Source organism: Bos indicus x Bos taurus, chromosome 17, assembly GCF_003369695.1.
Source record: "Bos indicus x Bos taurus breed Angus x Brahman F1 hybrid chromosome 17, Bos_hybrid_MaternalHap_v2.0, whole genome shotgun sequence".
Taxonomy (NCBI): domain Eukaryota; kingdom Metazoa; phylum Chordata; class Mammalia; order Artiodactyla; family Bovidae; genus Bos; species Bos indicus x Bos taurus.
This window is the reverse complement of record NC_040092.1, coordinates 2547375-2568019: the sequence shown is the minus strand read 5'-3', so window position 1 is coordinate 2568019 and position 20645 is coordinate 2547375. Positions and strand designations below refer to the sequence as shown.

Sequence of the window (20645 nt, the reverse complement as noted above, 5' to 3'; positions counted from 1 at the left end):
GTTTGCAAACCTTCAGTTTCACGTACCACCACGGAAGGGCTCACGGGGATGGAGCTGGGGACTGGGGACTCTCTCACTGTGCTCCTGGCATGTCCTGTGAACGCCGTCTGTCTTTTCAGGAGGGATGAGGAGGGCGTGCAGATGACGGCCCAGCAGGTATTTGAAGAGTTCATCTGCCAGCGGCTCATGCAGGGTTACCAGATCATCGTTCAGCCCCGCGCACAGAAGCCCAGCCCTGCTGGCCCACCGCCACTCAGCAGCAGCCCGCTCTACAGCCGGGGTGAGGTTCCACTGCAGACCCTGAGTTTTCTCCTCTAGTCAATTTGTGGAAACAAGTTCTTAAGATAGTAGGGAATACATACACTTAAAGTCATTGTTTTTCAACACACATTTTTTTTGATCTAGTAATTTCATATGTTTATGTATATATATTCATATGTTTATGTATACTGATAATAACATATTAATGCATCTATATAATGGCATATTTATACAGATATTCTCTGCTATATTGCTTACCCATTTTTTTTTCCCTTAAAATTTTCACTTTATACAAGAATTAACGTCTCCTCCAAGTTCAGACTTATCTTAAAACTCTCTTTAATCTCCAGCTCTCCTTTTAAGGAAGAGGGTATGCCTAAGTTCAGGAATGTTCCAGCCTGGCTTGAGCAGTTCCTTGGGTCCCAGGTGGCTGAGCAGGGGCCGAACTGTCAAACTACAGGGTGAATATTCCTGTCCCAGAGGCCTGGGTTTATTTCGTGCACAGTGCCTGACACAGTAGGTCCTCTAATGTTACCTGAACCTGAAGTTTATGCTTGTTCTCCCCTCCTTCCCTATTCTTGTCACTGCAGCTCATTGCAGTTCAGTGACTGGAAGCCAAGATGGGTCATCCATGAGTGGCAGAGGCTAGTGAGTACAGAGACTCGGTGGTGCTGGCTGAGTTTGAGTTGGGCTCTGGAGGTCTCCCCTGAAACAAGTCCAGCAGCGAGAATTACATGTGGGGGCCTGGAACCAGAGAGTGGCGGTCACTTCCTGGAGCCATCACTGAGCATCTCTTCATCCCCTGCTTCCTCCTTGTAGCTAATGAGCACCCCACCCTGCTCCCTAGACAGCCAGAACCAAACCTCAGGCCAGCTTTGGTTCCATTAAAGCTCCTCCAGTCAGAGGATCAAAGAAGCATGGACCTGTCAATGGAGGCTTAGTGGTCCTTGCGTCCAGGGCCCATTGTTCAGCATGAAGCTTTGGGTTCCTCTGGGTTTTTTCTAAAAGCCTCTTGTGATATGCATCACGTGATGCCGCCTTCTCATATTATAGACTCTACTAATAGCCTTTCTGATTGCTAGGATAACTTCAGCTTCATCTTATTCTCTTCCACCATGGAAGCAACCGTGCCTGGTATAGGACAGCATGGGTCTATGAACTTACGACAGTGTTCATTCATTCATTATGTCATGTATTCATTATTGCACACATTCATTCATTATTTCACTCACTCATTTTATTCATTCATTCCTTATTTCATTAATTCATTATTTCATTAGTTCACTCATTCATTCATTAGTTCACTCATTTTATTATGTCACTCATTCATTCACTCATTTCATTAGTTCACTCATTCATTCATTAGTTCACTCATTTTATTATGTCACTCATTCATTCACTCATTATTTCATTAGTTCACTCATTCATTCATTAGTTCACTCATTATGTCATTCATTCACTCATTATTTCATTAGTTCACTCATTCATTCATTAGTTCACTCATTTTATTATGTCGTTCATTCACTCATTATTTCATTAGTTCACTCATGCATTCATTAGTTCATTCATTTTATGTCACTCATTCATTCACTCATTATTTCATTAGTTCACTCATTCATTCATTCACTCATTCATTCATTAGTATTTCTGAAGCTCCTGCTCTATAGGACAAAATAACATTAGTCAAACTATGAAATACAATGCCATGTTATGATAAAGACCATGACGGAAAAATCAAAATGCTTGCCCGAGAGTATTTAATATGGGATTGGATTTGGTCTGGAGAGTCAGGGGCAGCTTCTTTGAGGAGGTGATGTTTGAGCTGTGACCTGAAACACACGCAGGAGTTTTTAGTGTGAGAGAAGAGGAGTGGAGGGCAGAGCATGCTAGGCAGCAGGATTAGTGTGTGCAAAGGCCTCATGAGACTTTCCAGGCACCTAAAAGACAAGTGTGGGGAGTACCACGAGTAAGCCAGCAACATGGCCAGAGACATCAGGACACCCAAGCTGCACAGACCATGTGAAGGATTTTGTTCTTATCCTAAACACAGTGGTATGAATTCCCTTTCCATGTTAGTGGTCCCATCCAGGTTGGCTTTTCCCTGAACAGGCACTTTATAAGGTGCTACTGAAAATACAAAGATGAACAAGATTTGGGCCCTGGCCTCCTGGAACTTTTACTTTGTCGGGAGTGAGACCCACACACACAAGGAGCTATATCCAGGGTAGAATTCACCATTGATGAGGTCTGATAGCTTTCTGAAGAAGGTGGCACTTGATGGTGACCTTAAACAATCTTTAGGAATTTGATGGTGAGAAGGCAGAGATGAGATGGAAGAGAAGGCAGAAGAAACAACAGGAGCAGATGTTTGGAGAAGGAAATTTGAGCAAATAAATAAGTGGTTCTTTTGTTTTTTTGGCTGCACTGCATGTGGGATCTTAGTTTCCCGACCAGGAATTGAACCCATGTCCTCTGCAGTGGAAGCACAGAGTCTTAACCACTGAACTGCCACGGCAGTTCCCAATAAGTGATCCTTTACGTCTGAAACATGGTGTAGCAGAGTGGGCGTCATGGGCTGGGTTGGCTGCCCCAGGGGCGAGGGTCTCAGGTGCCAGGGGGCAGCTCGTGCCTGAGAAGGGTGGAGTTCCATTTTAGTCAGTTAACACCCAGCTTAGAACTTCCCTTCACAGAGGACGAGGCATCAGGTCGTTCAGCCTCGAGTGTATCATCCAGATGCTGTCGGTACCCCCGACTCCAACCCCCTGCTGGCTGGCTCAGTAACAGAAAAATCTTCCACCTTCAGGACTTTTTTTTTTTTTCCAACCAAGAGTTATTTCTTTTCCACGAAATTGTCAAACTGAAAGTGTTGCCTCTTTTGTCTCTCCTTTTCTGAATCTATGTGGAAGAGAAGCAATTGCCTTTTAAAGGAAGGACCCTCAACCAGATGGAGGAAATTCTTCTTTTCCTTATTAGGCCTTGTGTCCCGAAACCGCCCGGAAGAGGAAGACCAGTACTGGCTGAGCATGGGCAGAACCTTCCACAAAGTCACACTGAAAGACAAGATGATCACAGTGACCCGCTACCTTCCCAAGTGAGTCCTGGGGGTTTAACATTTTCAGCTTCTGTCCTAGATCATGTCCACCTACCAAGCGATGTTTATAATACATACTGTCCGCATACTGAATTGCATGTATATTCACACCGGGGAGATTGAGTGAGTAGTTGTTGTTTTGGAGTTACTATTTTGTTTCCCAGGTTTTCTTTTTTTAATTTTTATGTATTTATCTTTGGCCCCACTGGGTCTTCATTGCTTTGCAAGGGCTGGTTGAGGCCAGCAGGGGCGGGGCTGGTGTCTGGGCTAGTTGCTCTGTGTAGGCTTCTCACTGCAGTGACCTCTTTTGTTGCAGAGCACACGCTCTAGGTGCTTGGGCTCCAGCAGTTGGGGCGCATGGGCTTAGTTGCTCAGCTGCATGTGGAATCTTCCTGGACCAGGGATCCAACCAGTGTCCCCTGCATTGGCAGCGGATTTCCACACACCACCAGGAAAGTCTGCTTTCCAGGGTTGTGTTTTATGGTTGCAGTTCACCTATTTCTGAAAGGGATTTGATCCAGCTTACAATGTTTAGCATGAGTCTTAACACTCCAATTAAAAACAAAGAATATGATAGAAGAATAAGAAGGTTTCGGTTCAGTCACTCAGTCATGTCCAACTCTTTGCAACTCCGTGGACTGTAGCACACGAGGCTTCCCTGTCCATTACCAACTCCCGGAGCTCACTCAAAATTATATCCATTGAGTCGGTGATGCCGTCCAACCGTCTCATCCTCTGTTGTCCCTTTCTCTTCCTGCCTTCAATATTTCCCAGCATCAGGGTCTTTTCCAAGGAGTCAGTTCTTCGCATCAGGTGGCCAAAGTATTGGAGTTTCAGCTTCAGCATCATCAGTCCTTCCAATGAATTCAGGACTGATTTGCTTTAGGATGGACTGGTTGGATCTCCTTGCAATCCAAGGGACTCTCAAGAGTCTTCTCCAATACCACACTTCAAAAGCATCAATTCTTAAGCGCTCAGTTTTCTTTCTAGTCCAACTCTCAAATTCATACATGACTACTGGAAAAACCATAGCTTTGACTAGACGGACCTTTGTCAGCAACGTAATGTCTCTGCTTTTTAATATGCTGTCTAGGTTGGTCGGAGAAGGCAATGGCACCCCACTCCAGTACTTTTGCCTGGAAAATCCCATAGACGGAGGAGCCTGGTAGGCTATAGTCCATGGGGTCGCTAGAGTCGGACACGACTGAGCAACTTCACTTTCATGCATTGGAGAAGGAAATGGCAACCCACTCCAGTGTTCTTGCCTGGAGAATCCCAGGGATGGCGGAGCCTGGTGGGCTTCTGTCTATGGGTTCGCCAGAGTCGGACACGACTGAAGCGACTTAGCAGCAGCAGCAGCTAGGTTGGTCATAGCTTTTCTTCCAAGGAGCAAACTTGTTTTAATTTCATGGCTGCAGTCACCATCTGCAGTGATTTTGGAGCCCAAGAAAATAAAGTCTCTTACTGTTTCCATTGTTTCCCCATCTATTTGCTGTGAAGTGATGGGACCGGATGCCATTCATTTTCTGAATGTTGAGTTTTAAGCCAGCTTTTTCACTCTCCTCTTTCTCTTTCATCAAGAGGCTCTTTAGCTCTTCTTCACTTTCTGCCATAAGGGTGGTGTCATCTGCGTATCTGAGGTTATAGATATTTCTCCTGGCAATCTTGATTCCAGCTTGTGCTTCATCCAGCCCAGCGTTTCTCATGATGTACTCTGCATATAAGTTAAATAAGCAGGGTGACAATGTACAGCCTTGACATACTTCTTTCCCAATTTGGAACCAGTCTGTTGTTCCATGTCCAGTTCTAACTGTTGCTTCTTGCCCTGCATACAGATTTCTCAGGAGGCAGGTCAGGTGGTCTGGTATTCCCGTCTCTTGAAGAATTTTCTAGTTTGTTGTGATCTACACAGTCGAAGGCTTTGGCATAATCAATACTGCAGAAGTAGATGTTTTTCTGGTTTAAAAACTGAGACATCTCCATCACCAGCCCCCTGAGATGAGTTGGTCACTGTGCTTGAATGCCAAGAATACTGAGAAAGAAAAGGTACAGAAGAGTTGGCGGATATCCTTGTTTGGACCTTTGTTTTTCAGGTACCCGTACGAGTCCGCCCAGATCCACTACACCTACAGCCTCTGCCCCTCCCACTCCGATTCAGAGTTCGTCTCCTGTTGGGTGGAATTCTCGCATGAGCGACTGGAGGAGTACAAGTGGAATTACTTAGATCAGTATATCTGCTCTGCCGGCTCTGAGGACTTCAGGTCAGAGAGCCCGAGTTGGCTTCCTCCCATTGTGGCCTGCCACATGTCTGTAATCTAATGCCTCTGTTCTTCCTCCTGATTGTAAAATGAGGGCATTCTTAGGGAAAAAAAAGTGGAGGGAAAAACACATCTGGATTGGGTTAAAAACTCAGTGATGAGATGGACGGGGACGATCACACAGCAGTGTGAATGTACTGAGCGCCACTGAATGTGCTCTTAAAGATCATTATAATGCTAAATGGTGTTACATGTGTTTTACCATATGGAACAACAAAGAGCAAAAAAACCTGGTGAGGATGTGCCCTTTGGTGGAATGTCCGTGCTCTTCACATCTTCCTAAGTGCTTGTAACTTTTTTTTTTCATTGAGGTGTAGTAGATTTATAATGTCACATTAATTTCTGCTATATAGCAAAGTGGTTCAGTTATATATGTACTTTCTTTTTTTAATATTCTTTTCCATTATGGTTTATCCTGTAAAAGTGAAAGTGTAGTCACTCAGTTGTGTCCGACTCTTTGCAACCCTTGGTCTGTAGCCCACCAGGCTCCTAGAATACGGGAGTAGGTTGCCATTCCTTTCTCCAGGGGATCGTCCCCACCCAGGAATCGAACCTGGGTCACCTGTATTGCAGACAGATTCTTTACCATCTGAGCCACCAGAGAAGCCCCCCCATGGTTTATCCTAGGATTTTTAAAAATCTTTTTTCAGCTTTATTGCGGTATAATTGACAAAAATAGTATATACGTAAGGTGTGCAGTGTGATGGTTTCATGTAAATGTACATTCTTTTCTTTTTTTTTTTAATTGGAGTATAGTTGATTTATAGTGCTGTGTTAGTTTCAGGCATCCAGCAAAGTGAATCAGTTATACACATACATTTGTCTACTCTTTTTTAGATTCTTATCTCATATAGATCATTACAGAGTATTGAGTGGAATTCCTTGTGCTGTACAGTAGGTTCTTACTAGTTATCTATTTTATATATGGTGGTTTAGTCACTCAGTCATGTCTGACTCTTTGCGACCCCATGGTCTGTAGCCTGCCAGGCTCCTCTGTCTGTGGGATTTCCCAGTCAAGAATACTGGAGTGGGTTGCCATTTCTGTTTCCAGGGGATATTCCCGGCCCAGGGATCGAACTCGGGCCTCCTGCGTTACAGGCAGATTCTTTACCAACTGAGCCATCAGGGAAGCCCTATTTTATATATAGTAGCGTGTATATGTCAATCCCAGTCTCCCAATTTGTCTCTCCCCACTCTCTTTCCTCCTTGGTAACTGGTTAAGTTTGTTTTCTACATCTGTGATTCAATTTCTGTTTTGTTCATTTGTACCGTTCTTTCAGATTCCACATTTAAGTGGTGCCATGATATTTGTTTCTCTGACTTACTCCATCCATTATGATAATATCTAGGTGCATCCATGTCACAGTAATGGCGGTATTTTCTTCTTTGTTTTTTAATTGGAGGCTAATTACTTTACAATATTGTGTTTTTTGCCATATATTCACATGACTCAGCCATGGGTGTACATGTGTTCCCCATCCTGAACCCCCCTCCCACCTCCCTCCCCATCCCATCCCTCAGGGTCATCCCAGTGCACCAGCCCTGAGCACCCTGTCTCATACATCGAACCTGGACTGGCAATCTGTTTCACATATGATAATATACATGTTTCAATGCTGTTCTCTAAAATCATCCCACCCTCACCTTCTCCCACAGAGTCCAAAAGACTGTTCTATACATCTGTGTCTCTTTTGCTGTCTCGCATATAGGGTCATCGTTACCATCTTTCTAAATTCCATATATACGCATTAGTATACGGTATTGGTGTTTTTCTTTCTGACTTACTTCACTCTGTGTAATAGGCTTCAGTTTCATCCACCTCATTAGAACTGATTCAAATGCATTCTTTTTAATGGCTGAGTAATATTCCATTGTGTATATGTACCACAGCTTTTTTATCCTTTTGTCTGCTGACGGACATCTAGGTTGATTCCCTGTCCTGGCTAGTATTTCGTTCTTCTTGATGATCATAAGCTATTGAATATAGTTCTCTGTGCTGTGCAGTAGGACCTTGTTGTATATGCATTCTCTACATAAAAAGCTTTTTGATGTCTTGTTTTTAACTTTTCATTTTTATGTGTGATTTATGGTTGTAATGATAAAAGGCTGCCATTGCACTGGGCCTGGGCGCACACAAGCATTCCAGTGTCTCTGGGGTAGAAGGGAAGAGCAGCCTTGGAGGTCTTCCCTTGGAGCCTGCAACCTCAGATGGGCACGTGCTCCCAGGCAGATGGACCCTCCACACCCCACTCTGGAGGTGGGGGTGGGGGGTTGCTGAGATGGATGCACCTCGCTGGAGGTGCTTCTATCACCGGCTTGGTCTCACCTCCACTGGCTTGGTCTCACCTCCATCCGTTTTCCCACTGTATCCCTCCGCAGCTTAATCGAGTCCCTGAAGTTCTGGAGGACACGCTTCCTGCTGCTGCCGGCCTGCGTCACTGCCACCAAGCGCATCACGGAGGGAGAGGTGCACTGCGACATCTACGGGGACCGGCCGCGGGCCGACGAGGATGAGTGGCAGCTCCTGGACGGCTTCATCCGCTTCGTGGAGGGCCTGAACCGCATCCGCCGGCGGCACCGCTCGGACCGCATGATGCGGGTGAGGCCCCGGGGCCCCTCGCGGGCTGAGCCGGGTGTGGGCTGCAGGGACCGCCTCTTCTCACGTCAGCAGCCCCTCCCCGGCCAGTTCTTTACCCCACAGCCCCCCAGAGATTATGTTCAGTCCAGCAGAGTGGGTTCTTCTTCAGTGCAGGATGCAGTGGTTGGTGGTGGGGGAAGCGGGGGAAAGCTCCCCACCCGAAGACAAAGCCCTCCGTGAGCTCCCTGCAGGGTTCCCGGTGTCAGGCACAGCTGCCTGTGTGCCCTGGTACCGGATTGCTCAACAGCAGCCATGTCACTTCAGTCACTTGTAGAGGTTACCCGCACCCTTGGGCCTCCTTTCAGTGACTCACTCCCCAGTGAGGGTGCTGAGGCTTGTAGCGGTGATGGGAGGATGTGTCTCAGGACACCCAGCTAACAAAGGGCTGATCTGGGATGATTCGGCCCATGTGCACGCCTGTGTGGCTGTGCACACAGGTCTCTCAGTTTTATAAACGTATAGCTTCATGCCACCACCATCACCGCCACGGTCAGGACACAGAACAGTTCCATCACTCCAAGGAAAGCTCTCCCAGCACCCTTTAGAGTCGCACTATCCCTCCATCTCTAACCCTGGTGGACACTGGTCTGTTCTCCATCACTCTACAGTTGTCTTTTCCAAATACCCTATAAATGGGATCATACAGCGCATAATCTTTCCAGGCTGCGTTCTTCCCCTCAGCATAACGCCTTTGGCATTCATCTAAGTTGTCGCTTGACTCCACAGTTCATTCCTGTCCATTGCTGAGCAGTGTTTCATCATCAGTTGTGTTTTTACTTTTTGTTTTTAACCTCAAGTTCAGCTGTCTTCTGTACACAGCATCATTTCCAGGAGAGCTGTGTAGTGGAAAGAACCTTGGTTTTGGAGTCAAGTCAACTGGACATGGAACAACAGACTGGTTCCAAATAGGAAAAGGAATATGTCAAGGCTGTATATTGTCACCCTGCTTATTTAACTTATATGCAGAGTACATCATGAGAAACGCTGGACTGGAGGAAGCACAAGCTGAAATCAAGATTTCTGGAAGAAATATCAATAACCTTAGATATGCAGATGACACCACCCTTATGGCAGAAAGTAAAGAAGAACTAAAGAGCCTCTTGATGAAAGTGAAAGTGGAGAATGAAAAAGTTGGCTTAAAGCTCAACATTCAGAAAACTAAGATCATGGCATCAGGTCCCATCACTTCATGGCAAATAGATGGGGAAACTGGAAACAGTGTCAGACTTTATTTTTGGGGGCTCCAAAATCACTGCAGATGGTGACTGCAGCCATGAAATTAAAAGAGGCTTACTCCTTGGAAGGAAAGTTATGACCAACCTAGACAGCATATTAAAAAGAAGAGACATTACTTTGCCAACAAAGGTCCGAATAGTCAAGGCTATGGTTTTTCCAGTGGTCATGTATGGATGTGAGAGTTGGACTATAAAGAAAGCTGAGAGCCGAAGAATTGATGCTTTTGAATTGTGTGTTGGAGAAGACTCTTGAGAGTCCCTTGGACTGCAAGGACATCCAACCAGTCCATCCTAAAGGAGATCAGTCCTGGGTGTTCATTGAAAGGCCTGATGTTGAGGCTGAAACTCCAATACTTGGGCCACCTGATGTGAAGAGCTGACTCATTGGAAAAGACTCTGATGCTGGGAAAGATTGAGGGCAGGAGGAGAAGGGGACGACAGAGGATGAGATGGTTGGATGCCATCATGACTCGATGGACATGGGTTTGGGTGGACTCCGGGAGTTGGTGATGGACAGGGAAGCCTGGTGTGCTGTGGTTCACGGGGTCACAAAGAGTCGGACAGGACTGAGGGACTGAACTGAACTGAACTGAACTTCACTTTTCTGAGACTTAGTTTCTTTTTCCATAATGTAGATGTAACATTGTTTACTTCCTCAAACTGTGATAAAAGTAAAATGTAAGTAAACCGCCTCAAAGAGGCAGTTTGTTTTGAGTCTGACAGCTACTTGGGAATTTTGGTTTGGTAAAAAGTTGTTTCGTGGCATTTCCAGCTCCTGGATCTCATCCTCCCGGACTGTACTAATGGGTTCCCAGAACCTGAGGCACAGCGGACACAGCAGCATCTGATGGCCTGTTTCCTTCTCTCTGCTCTAGAAAGGGGCCACCATGAAAGGCTTGCAGATGGCCGGGCCCATCCCCACGCACTCTCTCGAGTCGGCTGGCCCCCCGGTTGGGAAGAAGGGAACCTCAGCTCTGTCTGCCCTGCTGGAGATGGAGGCCAGTCAGAAGTAAGTGCCTGGTGGAGGGAGATACCTCCATGCCCCGTAGGCCCAAGTGCGGTGAAATGTTGGTGCTGTCTGCCAAGGAGCCAGTAATTGACAAAAGACAGGCAGGTGAAAAGAAAGGTTAATACATGGTAAGTGTTGAATGTCATGAAATAGGCCAGAATTTATGAACTTGAAGTCTGGAGCTTGATTTGAAATACATGTACAATTGTTTTTTTTTTTTTTCCCACAATGTTTTTTGTTTTTTTTGTTGTTGTTGTTAGTGGGTTGATTTTTTGTTTGTCTTTATTTTTAATAGACTTTTCTGTTTTTAATCCAGTTTTAGGTTCAAGGCACAATTGAGTGGAACAGAGGGTTCCCATATGCACCCTTCCCCACACAGTATCCCCGTCCCTCACTGAGCAGCCCATTTGGTGCAACTGATGGACCCAAAGTGCACCGTTTATTTACATCGAGCTTCACTCTTGGTGTTTCACACTCTGTGGGTGTGGTAGTGGTTTAGTCTGGTCATAATTCGTGTCTGACTCTTTGCGATCCCATGGACTGTAGCCCACCAGGCTCCTCTGTCCATCGGTATAGATAAACTTACAATGACACATAGCCACCATTAAAGAGTAGTTTCTCTATCCAAAAAACACAGAATATTTTTAGAATATTTGGGCAATATTTGAACAATTTTTTTGTTTGTTTGAAGAGTTCATATAAAAATCTTGACTTCCGGGGCCTGGTGGTCCAGTGGTTAAAACTCTGTGCTTCCACTGCAAGCGGCATGGATTCAATCCCTGACTGGGAAACTAAGATCACACGTGCTGCACAGCCAAAATACATAAATAAGTAAATAGTAAAAAAAAAAAAAAGCCTTAAAAAAAAAAATCTTAATTTCCTAGTGAATTCCTATATGAAAAAATAGATAACATATACCTACATGATGCGTGGTTATATGAAAAATATAGATAATGTCATACAAAGGTATGTTACATATAATATGTAATATTTGCTTGGCTTGAGCTAGTGGAGACTCAGTTAGCACTGGGTCCCCGTTCAAGCCTGGCCATGGTGGATGGGCTGGCACTTTAGGTGGGCTTGTGCCCTGGTTCACTGTGGAGCCAGTGCATCCTCTGTGCTTGGACTTGACTTGGTCCCTCAGTCCGCCACCCGACCAGCTTCTCTAGGCGTTAGAGTGTGTGGTCCCTTCGTGAAGAGCAGGCGCTGCAGCTCTCAGGACCCCAGAGGGATCCCATCTTGCTTTGGGATGTGGGATTTAAGATGTCTTTGTAGGAAGGGATGCATTTATTCCTGGGGAGGTGGGACTTGGGGAAAAGGAGAAAACATTGCCATAAGCCTTAACCCCTGCCCCTCCACCCTTCCAGCCAGATCAAGTCCCCTCTGTGCCCCCCGGTGTCTATCCAGTGGCCTGGGGGGGTTCCGAGCTGTGCCTGCAGGAGCCCACATATGTTGAGCTTTCAGAAGGTAATGTGAGTGAGCTTGTGGCCCAGCGGGAGATACAATTGCAAAGACAGCGTGGGAAGTCAGACTCGAAGCTGTTCCTACATGTTCCCATAGCAAGAGCGGTGGTTTGGAAGTTTCTTTATTTTAATGTAAAATTTCAAACATTAAAAAAAAAAAGTAGATTCACATAATAAATCCCCAATTACCCATCACTCAGATTCAATGATTGTTAACTCAGGGCCAATCTTGTTTCATTTATATCCCACTTGCTTCTCTTCTTTTTTATTTCTTATAAAACCCCAGACATCTCATCTCTTCCTCTATAAGATTTCAGTGTGCATCTCTGAAAGACAAGTACTCTTAAAGCCGTAATATCATAATTCACCTAAGAAGTCACAGCAGTTCCTTAATATCGTGAAATATTCATGCAGCGTCTTTGGCAGAAGTGGTGTTTTCAGAGATGGGTCCTGCATATGGGAAGGCCTGGTGGATGGTCTCAGGAGGCAGAGGCCTAACTGGTCCAGGCGATAGGCAACAGAGGCTGGAGGCAAGGATGGGGTAGAGAGAAAGGGATACAGTGGGGAGGGAAGAGAGTGGCCAGGGTGATGGTGGGGGGGCGGGGGCGGACAGATGACAGGCAAAGCTGGGATAGGTCAGGCCCATGATTGAGGGTGCTGGGGCCTCCAGAAAATCTGACCCAGGAAAGACCCCACAACTCTACCTGCAGATTGTCCCTTGGCTAATCACAGACCTTTCCTGCTGGAAAAAAAGAACAAGGAACATATGTTGCTGGGAGGGGTGTGAAGCTGGAGGTGGGGGAATCTTATTTTAATGTGTCAGTGAGTCATTGTTCCGAGCGCTCCATGGAGCCTCTTTCTGCTCAGATGGAAAGAGGAGAGATGCCTTGGGGTGACAGTGTCCCCTAATGTGTGGGGGGCGCTCAGCTGACCCCATAGCAGGAGGCAGAACAGGGCGCCCTGAGATGTATTTTCCCCCAGATGGCTGCTCCCAGGCGACGTGGTGCCTCTTCTTAGAGCTGGAGGCCGAGCAGAGGCTGAGCAGAGGGAGCCAGGCCTTTATGTAATGTTTGCTCATGTGGCATTTTTTACCTTGTGCTTTTCTTTATTTTTTGCTACCCCAAGCAGATCCAGTTTTATTATGGAAAACTGTGTTGCAGCAGTATGAAGAAGAGCTTTAGAAGTTTCACCTGTAGGCCTGCCGTCTTATCACGTGTCTCGGTTTCCTCCGGTTCCCCTGAGTCTTTGCCTGGAGGTGCTCACATGGCGTCAGGCTCTCGTGGGAGGCAGGGGCCACGGGAGAAGGGCTGTGGGCAGTATGGGCTCCATGGCTTCTGTTTGATGGAGAGAAACTGACATCAGGGAGTCAGAGCAGGGAACGAGCCCACGTGGCAGTCATCGTGGCCTCTGGGAAGAAGGCAGCGTGCCCCATACGTGTCGTGTGGGCATGCACAGCATAGCAGTTTTTTTTGGTGGCATTCCCTCCCCTGAGCTGTGGAGCCTCCAAGGGCACGGATAGGTCCCAGGTGTCTCTGAATCCCCAACCCCTGGTCCATAGGTCAGCACATAGATTGCAGCTCAGTACACGAGGGTTGTCACGCACATCAGACGAGGGAACACTGGAGCACAGCCAGGGAAATGGCCATGGCTCCCAGGAAGCATAGGAGGACGTCCCAGTGGGTGTGTGTGGACAAGGCCCAGAGGAACATGCCATGATATGATGCAGAGACGGCACGATGTATGGGGCTCAGGCAGAGTTGAACTTTTAGTCTGCTTTTCATATGTGAATCACCCTTCAGAGTAGCCAAGCGATTGGTGTGGGGAGGTGTTTGTCTCTCCAGTATTCAAGCTAATGGGTCCAGAGGGAGTGCTCGAACATTACCACGTGTGGGCTCCTATGTGCTTACGGATCTAGCAGAGATCACCAGTGACCGCTCACATCGCCAGATGCCGAGGCCTCCAGATAGAAGCACACAGCATGCTTGAGGAGAAGTTCCTGCCCATCAAGCCTAAATGTGCTCAAACCTCGAGATACAATTTCTAGTTCTCAGGAAGTGCTGGGCGCAGAGGAGCGGGGTAAACAATAAAGGGATGTGATGAGCACATCCAGATGGTAAATTTACAAGACCAGTGAGCTCCTTTCTCCCACAGATAAATTGCAGGATATGGAGAGATGAAAAGAGCTTCCGGCTTAAAGGATGCTCGAGAGACATGACTGACTGCAGCATAGGGACCTTAACTGCATCCAGCAAACACACTGTAAAAAGTTTTTTTGGAGACAATTAGAGAAATAATGATACTAGAAAATTTTTAAAAATTTAAGTGTGTTGATGGGATTGTTATTCTTTTATTTTCTTCTAGAGATGCAATACACACTGAAGTGTTTACAGATGAAATAATAGCATATGTGAGTTTTGCTTCCAAATAATCGGGGTGGGTAGGTATAGATGGGACAAGATTGGCTCCATCATCCTGGGGTCCAGGTAAATCATGGGTTTGATTATATTATCCTGTATTTTCATATGGGTTTGAAAATTTTCCATGATAAAAGCTAAAAAGAGAAAGTGTAGCAAGTTACTATGGAAACCAGTTTTTAATCTCCGATATGAGTTAACCTCACCATCAGTAACAGACGTGTCAGAATTTAAGACGAGAGAAACGTCACGAATTGGTTTCCCAGGGGAGGTAGGGGGCAGAGGACCGAGGGAGAGGCCCCGCTGCAGGAAAAGCCCCTGACGCCTCCGGTCTCCCCCTGGAAGTGAGCCGGGTTAGACCAGGGCCAGGCGTTTACACCCTTTGGTGATGGTTCATTGTCCCCAGGCAGCCTGGGGAAGGGCATGGGCCCCCCTGGAGGGCTGCTGGGGGGCTGCTGGACAAAACGGCAGCTCCTGATGCAGTGCAGCCACACGAGGGTCTGAGCCTCACAGTGCCCACCGCAAGAAGGGTGTGTCACAGTAACACCCGAGCATTTAAGACTGGGATGTGAGCCTCCTGGAACTTACCAAATAAAGATTCAGTGATACTTTAAAAGTCTAATTTGGGGGCTCATTTGAGTTACAGTTTGTTATTGCTTAGTCGTTAAGTCACGTCTGATTCTTTTTGTGACCCCATGGACTGACCCATCACCGACTCAATGGACGTGAGTTTGAGTAAACTCCGGGAGTTGGTGATGGACAGGGAGGCCTGGCGTGCTGCAGTCCATGGGGTCGCAGAGTTGGACGTGACTGAGCGACTGAACTGAACTGAACTGAACTGAATGGACTGTAGCCCACTAGGCTCCTCTGTCTATGGGATTCTCCAAGAAAGAATACTGGAGTGGGAAGCCATTCTCTTCTCCAGAGGATCTTCCCAACCCAGGGATCAAACCCAGATCTCCCACATTGGCAGGTGGATTCTTTACCACTGAGCCACTTGGGAAGCCCTAAGTTACAATGATTCATGGTTTATTTTAGTATGGAAAAGAAATTAGAAAAATAAATGTGAAAGTAGGCATTTATGGACTCCAGAACCAAGATAGGAGGAGATGTCATAAGAAAACCATAGTTGTCTTGTGTCTGAGATAATGCCTGTTATGTGCGTGGCTTTTTTTTAGGGGGTGGGGAGGGATTAAGTGTGTGCATTTGCAAGATTAACACATCTTCAAAATGTGTGAAGAGTTGACATGGTCCACCCTATTTAGTTGTGCTGAACGGTAACACAGCCCTAATTTTCAGAGTGTGCTTCTGGTGGTCTATTTAATAAAAAATGAGGAAAAGCTCTGTCGCAGAGAGCTGAAAGCATGGTGTTCACGGATGGAGTGACTCAAACCATGTCACTTGCCTTTTCAAAGGAATACGTAAACCCTAAGCTGTGCCACGATACTTTTATTTACTCGTTTATTTTTTGGCTGCACTGTGTGACATGCAGGATCTTATTTCCTCCACGAGGGGATTGAACCCACATCCTCTGCATCTTAACCACTGGACCACCAAGATGCTTTTAAAATTGAGCTATTTTCTGATTTTCAATGGCAGCTGGCAATCATTCAGGACAGTGAATGAAATTAAGGGCACCACACAGGGTCTGAGGAGAAACAAAGGGAAAAGCGTGTTTCAGAGATGAGGGCCGCAGAGCAGCCTTCGGCTCGTCATGGCCGACGCTGGTCCTTCCTCGGGCTCTGAGCAGAACCGCCTGTGTGTGTTTCCTCCTCTCAGGTGCCTGGGAGAGCAGCAGGCAGCGGCACACGGGGTCAAGAGCTCCGCCCCGCCAGCCGAGAGTGGCGGTGTAGCCATGACTCCCACCTATGTGGACAGCCCGCGAAAGGTAAAGGAGCCCCTTGGATGGGCAGGGGGCCAGCGTGTGCACTCAGGGCCTCGCCGTGGAAGGTAGCACACAGCCCTCGGAGCCAGAACCAAGTGTGCTGAGGAATTGGTGAACCCTTGGTAGCATCACTGTGTTGATGGCGGGACTTGTAAGGAAGCTGACTACCCGAGGAAAGCAGGTGTATTAGTCAGGTTAATTGGGTCAGTCAAGCCTGAAGGTCTGGCTTGAGCTGTGACGCTGGCCTCTGGTTTCCCTTCAGCTCCATCCTCAGCCCTCCCTGGTGAGGGTGAGAAGGGATGGGGGTGGGTGGGTGGGAGGAGGATAGAAAATGGCTGAAGCAGATTCCAGGAGAGCTCCCTCTTTGGTGAACGAAACGCCCATCAGTCAGCATAGACTCCTGAGAAGTAGTCAGACGGGAGTGTCCTGGGACACAGAAACCAAAACCTGGGACTTTGGCCCCTGCACAGGATTGGCGAGTACAGCAGAGGGGCTGAAAACTCCACAGGGCAGGCTTGTCCTGCCTTCGAAGACCAATAGGTACGACTCTGTCAGCTCCTTCTCCCCAGAAATTCAGAACCTGAGATCGTTCTCATGTGGCCGCACGTTCCCTCATCTGGTTTCTCTCACTCAGAGACTTAAGATTCAGTAGGTTTTTTTATTTTTCAACACTGTGGCCAACTTATATATCCATCTGCCTATTTATTTATTTTTCTACCACATCATGAAGATTTCCGCATCTCATTATTTCTCCAAAGCATGATTTAAAAAAAAAAAGTCACTATATAATATTTCATCATGTGACTAGACCTTTATTTGTTTAAAACAACATGTATGTGGTTTCTGATTTTTAAAAATAGTTTTTGGTAAGTATTCCGTAAAGTTTTTATAATTATTCTGCAGTGTATCACAATTCAAATAATGCTGCAACAGCCTTGCACATAACTATTTGATCACATCTCTGATTATTTCTTCAGGATAAGTTCCTAGAATTAGATGACTAGGATGGAGGGATTGAAATCTTGAGAAAAGTAGCAGCCGAGGCTGCAGGCAACTTGGGGAATTCATAGACCTGAGACGGCAAACCTTAAGAAATATTTTAGTCTTTGTGGGCTGAGAGGCAGGACCCAGGTTATCGTGTGGACTCTTCCTCCACCATTTAAAATTTGCAAAGCTCGCAACTCACAGACTGGAACGGCCAGGGGACCAGATTTTTTTGTAGGCTGTTCTGCAAGCCCAGCTCTGAGACAGTGGCTCTGGGTCCAGTCCCCAGTGGAGTCTGTGCGTCGGGAACGACCGTCAGTGAAGGAAGTCTTTTCGTCTGTCCTCGGGTGCCTCGTGTCAGCATCTCCACTTCTGTGTGCGCTGGCAGAGGAGGGGCGCAAGCAGAGCATGGGACACACAAGTACCTGTGCTGTCCCCAGGACTAGAAGCCGTGTGGGGACCGCACTGAGAAGTGGGCGCTTACAGCCACAAGGATTAGGGTTAACACATGCCAGTGGCCAAACGGGAGGCTTGTCCACAGCACTCCCCTTCTCATCCGGCTAGACAGTGAAGTCCACACAGGTGGCCAGGGGTCTGCCGGGTGTAGATTTCCAAGTGGTCCAGGGGAGGCAGAGGGGTCAGGAGACGGCCTGCCACTGTCTCCAGGGAGACTCCTACACGTCAGGACGTGTGGAGGGTACCCGCATGCGCGTTTCCACTGCTCGTTACTGGAGCTTGTCGTGGCTGGTGGGCCGGGACAGCAGTCCTGGTAAAACAGACGGTGAAATGCTTCAGTGATTCTCCTTTTAGAATTAAAGAAAAGTTGTAGGCAAGCAGAGACCTTCAGGTATATGGAGTGCTAGTTCCAGATTTCAGTGATGACATAAAAAGTGCAAAGATTTTGAAGAGACAAGAGGATATGTCTTTACCTTAAGAAGGAAGGAGGGAGGGAGGTGTGATCGGAAAAGTTCTCTCTGCCGTTTATGTTTCAAGTCCACGGCAACCTGAACCCTGCAGGGATGGCGGGGAGGCCGTGCCAGGAGCTCCTCCTGGTGAGCATACACGTGTCTGACACTATAAATGTTTCAGCGGCTTCGTGGTGTCGTTACACAACCAGTAGAGGAGAAGGTACTGCTGCTTCTGTGTCCCTGGTTCGCTTGGAAAATTTAGCAAAAACTTTTCCTGCATTGAATCCTTTTCTCCCATCTGCTGCCGTGTTTAATAACAGGTGGAAGCACAAGCTTCAGGTGTCCACATATCACCCAGAAGCCTGGGGCTCTCCCCACCAGGCCAGGACCCTGCCCCCAGTCCTGCCCTGTGCCCCCACACACACAAGCTGCCCTGCGGCCTTCCCGTTCCCTCGGCATGGGTCTGAAGGACGTTCAGAGCTATGTCGGGGCGCAGGCGTCCGAGCTTGGCTCTGATGAGACCTGAGGCGGTTGGGCACACCTTCCCCCAGGTGCTGCGCCTACATGGCTGGGATGCTGTGCCTGGGAAGGTGTGGGTTTCTGCTAACGCTTTGCATCTGGATATCTTCCTCCTGGGTGGATGGGTCTCTCTTTCTCTCTCTCTCTCTCTCTCTCTTTCCCTTTCCCCTCATGTGCCCTTCTTTCTCTCCTTCCCTCCTTGTTTTTGTTTTTTTCTCTCGTCCCTTCCTCCTCCTGCAATGGTTCACTGCTGGGCCACGTGCCATCCTCCACCCTCTTGCACCTGCCGCCGCTTCCTGCCGCTCTGACCTCAGGACGGGGCCTTCTTTATGGAGTTTGTCCGCAGCCCGCGCACAGCATCATCCGCCTTCTACCCGCAGGTCAGTCCAACCCCAGAGCCCTGCAGCCCATGCATGCCTGTCTGTCAGCTGAAGCCTTGACCTGGCCTTCAGCTTGGTTCTGAAAACACCTGGAATTGGGCTGAAGCCGAGTTTGAGGGGCAGTTGAAATTGAATTTGATCTTGGAGATGCAGTACCTTCTGTTGGTGGCAACAAAGGGGTATCAGTGTCCCCGTCTTTGCCCACGTGGTTGCCACTGACATGGTAGCATCTTCCCCTTTAGGTGTTTTTGTCCATATGACATAGCAACCTGACTTAAAGGTTGAACTCTTTTTTTTCCTGGTAAGCGTCATAAGGGCAGGGGAAGTTTTATCTTTTTTAACTTGTTATTTTATATTGATTAACCATGTAATCATACAAACACTAGTCTGGCCCACCATCTGCTTTTGTCAATAAAATTTTATCGAAACACAGCCACACCCCTTCATTCACATCATTGATGGTTGCTTTTGTGCTTTTTCATGCAGAGTTGAGCAGTTTGAACAGGGCTTATAGCCCAAAAAGCCTAAAATAATTACCATCTGGTCCTTGACAGAAGATATTTGCCAACTTCTGATTTAGAAGATAACTCTTTAACCACATCCTTGTGTGGGCTGGTGGTGGGGTTCTGACTCAGGAGCGGTAGACAAGAGATAACCCACAGAGAGGCCCAGAAGGGGCACCTGTGCCAGAGAGCTGGGTCTGGTCCCCTCCATTAGCTTCTAACTTAGTTTCATGGCATGAAACCTCTTCCTAAGTCTTGCTGGTTGAGGGCAGATGGTGGTTGGTAATTGCAAGCTGCCTCTTGCTGCGTTTCTTTGTGTATTTATGGGGCTGGCAAAGTCTATGTGGTCCTTTTTTTTTTTTTTGGCAATTCATTGAGCCTGATGTAGAAGAGCACACTGGTTCTTTCAGAACCAGGGATGACTTTGTCTCCCAGGGGACCTTTGGTAATACCTGGAGGCATTTCTGTCACAGCTGGAGCAGAGGGAGATGATAAGGGGGTCGTGGTTAGCGTCTGGTGAGCAGAAGCCAGGGATGCTGCTGAGCGCCCACAGTGCACCCGGCGGTCCCCACAACAAGGGCTTCATGGGCGCTCAGGCACTCTTGTGACCCCAAGGCTGTAGCCCGCCAGGCTCCTCTGACAATGGGATTCTTCAGGCAAGAATACCGGAGTGGGTTGCCATTTCTTCCTTCAAGGGATCTTTCCGGCTCAGGAATTAAACCTGCATTACAGGTGGGTTCTCTACCGCTGAGCCAGCTGGGAAGTTCCCACAACAAAGGCTTATTTGACCCCTAATGGCAGCAGTACCGTGGTTGAGACGCTCTCTTATTTAGGAGTGATATTTTTTTTATCATCTAATAGAGTATCTGATACTATTCTTCTGGAAGTACTCGAGAACCCCGTGTGAGAGAGGCCAGGCATCTTGTATCTTGCCAGAAGCGCTCTTGAAGGCTTGCCGTTCTCTCCAGACGTCCGCTGTCCCGTGCAGCCTCTCTAGGTGGGCGGGTCATCGTCCTGCCCATCAGGCTGTTTAAAGG

The 20645-nt window shown here is 47.4% G+C and overlaps 1 protein-coding gene across 6 annotated transcripts in view; it reads left to right on the top strand.

Annotated features, from left to right (window-relative positions):
• DEPDC5 (DEP domain containing 5) overlaps positions 1-20645 on the top strand; it is a 72951-nt gene that overhangs the window by 36041 nt on the left and 16265 nt on the right. For 2 of the 6 annotated variants that reach the window (XM_027566223.1, XM_027566222.1), the window contains exons 27-33: positions 120-280; positions 3235-3352; positions 5446-5613; positions 8050-8269; positions 10419-10552; positions 16209-16317; positions 19040-19105. In XM_027566223.1, the coding sequence (XP_027422024.1) occupies positions 120-280; positions 3235-3352; positions 5446-5613; positions 8050-8269; positions 10419-10552; positions 16209-16317; positions 19040-19105 (976 nt within the window). Of the gene's footprint in view, positions 1-119; positions 281-3234; positions 3353-5445; positions 5614-8049; positions 8270-10418; positions 10553-14376; positions 14459-16208; positions 16318-19039; positions 19106-20645 lie in introns of those variants that run through there. The other 4 variants (XM_027566225.1, XM_027566224.1, XM_027566227.1 and 1 more) reach the window with 3 other exon arrangements.